Source organism: Eurytemora carolleeae, unplaced genomic scaffold, assembly GCF_000591075.1.
Source record: "Eurytemora carolleeae unplaced genomic scaffold, Eaff_2.0 scaffold25, whole genome shotgun sequence".
Lineage (NCBI taxonomy): Eukaryota > Metazoa > Arthropoda > Copepoda > Calanoida > Temoridae > Eurytemora > Eurytemora carolleeae.
Genome location: NW_019396037.1, coordinates 267,338 through 268,829, shown reverse-complemented (window position 1 = coordinate 268,829; position 1,492 = coordinate 267,338). Strand labels below are relative to the sequence as shown.

General features: G+C 36.9%; 1 protein-coding gene across 1 annotated transcript in view; it reads right to left on the bottom strand.

The window, feature by feature from the left end:
* The window catches only part of LOC111699223 (cyclin-dependent kinase 1), a 2,470-nt gene extending 1,314 nt beyond the window's left edge, over positions 1-1,156 (bottom strand). Inside the window, exon 1 of the mRNA XM_023469838.1 lies at positions 164-1,156. Coding sequence (XP_023325606.1) covers positions 164-409 — 246 coding nt within the window. The 5' untranslated portion in view covers positions 410-1,156. The remainder of the gene's footprint in view (positions 1-163) is intronic.
* Between the last annotated feature and the right edge of the window lie 336 nt (positions 1,157-1,492).

Here is a 1,492-nt window from a genome sequence, read left to right as displayed (position 1 = left end):
AAACGTTATTTGGGCCCCCCCCCCATGTCATGTCATGTGTAGCGCCTGATAAAAATTGGCCGCAGCGCCCAGTAACCTAGCCTGTCTTGGCCGCAGCGCTCGGCCCCTCAACCCGTCCTTGACAATAATTAACTAGTTTCGATAACATTCCATGAATAATTTCCTTCAGTTGAATAATGTTGGGATGATCCAAGGAACGTAGCAAGGATATTTCCCGGACAGCAGAAGACGGAACTCCGCCGTCAGCATCTCCGCCTAGAATCTTGATCTGTTTCATGGCGGAGAGTTCTCCTGTTTTCTTGTTGTGAACTTTAAAAACTGTTCCGTAAGTTCCTTCTCCAAGTCTTTCAAGTTTAATGAGATCACCTAGTTTATTAACATCACTACCTCTTCTAGTATTTCTCTGCATTTTGAAGAATGTTCAAGTTGTTTATCTAAGGAAAAGCATGAGGAATGGATATTCTATCTGTTTAACACAAGATTTGATAAAATATACATAAACATATGGAATTGATTTGTAAATGAAATAAACATAATAACGTGGATGAAACAAAGCATTGAAATTTAATATCACAAACAATTGGATGGTCAGCTATCCCTTATTAGAAAACTGAGTAACTCAATCATCATCTTTGTTTTGACAAGACGCAGAAACTTATTATGTTCTGTATCAGCCTATCTCCACTAATGAGTGTGTCACTGACTGACTGAAAGACAGGGTTGCCAACCTTTACTGGAGCTCAGATGCTATTCCAGCTATTCAAATTATGCCATTTTATGCTTTTTTCTGTAAAATTGAAAATTATGCCGTTTTATTCCATTTTTAAAGCTACAATTTCAAAATTTAGCAAATTATGCCATATTATGCTGTTTTGGTATGTATTTTTTTTCTTGCGCCTGCGCAGACTGGTCTTAGGCAAGAATAAAATCTCTAAATATTTATGAACATGTGAGACTCCCCCCTACTCTGAAAAAGGGTGGGGGGAGTGGGGGGTCTACGAGTGGGTCTACAGTAAATATCTTACAGTGGAGAGAAACTTGACACCCTGAGAAATTTTATAGAATCTTGTACATATTTTCAAATTATGCTGATATATTTAAGAAAAAATAAATCTTTGAGACAAAGTCTAAAATTATGCTTATTTTAAAGAAAAATTGTGCTTTTTTCGGACAAATTCTAAAATTATGCTAAATTGTGCAATTATGCTCTTTCAAAATATTGGATGCTTTGCACCTTTCCAATTATGCTGTTTTTAGAAAAAACGGCATCCATTATGCCCGGTTGGCAACCCTGCTGAAAGAAAACAGGGCGCATGCGCAAAAGTTATAAAATGCCGCGGGCGACTTATTTAATATCGTATTCCAAAATTATTCGAAGAGACAACATGAAGAATCGTCCGTTAAAGAAGTTCGTATCCTTGGAATCCTTGCGATTTACTTAATTTTCTTCGTACCCACTCCAAGGTACATTTCAGGACTTTAACTGTTTATT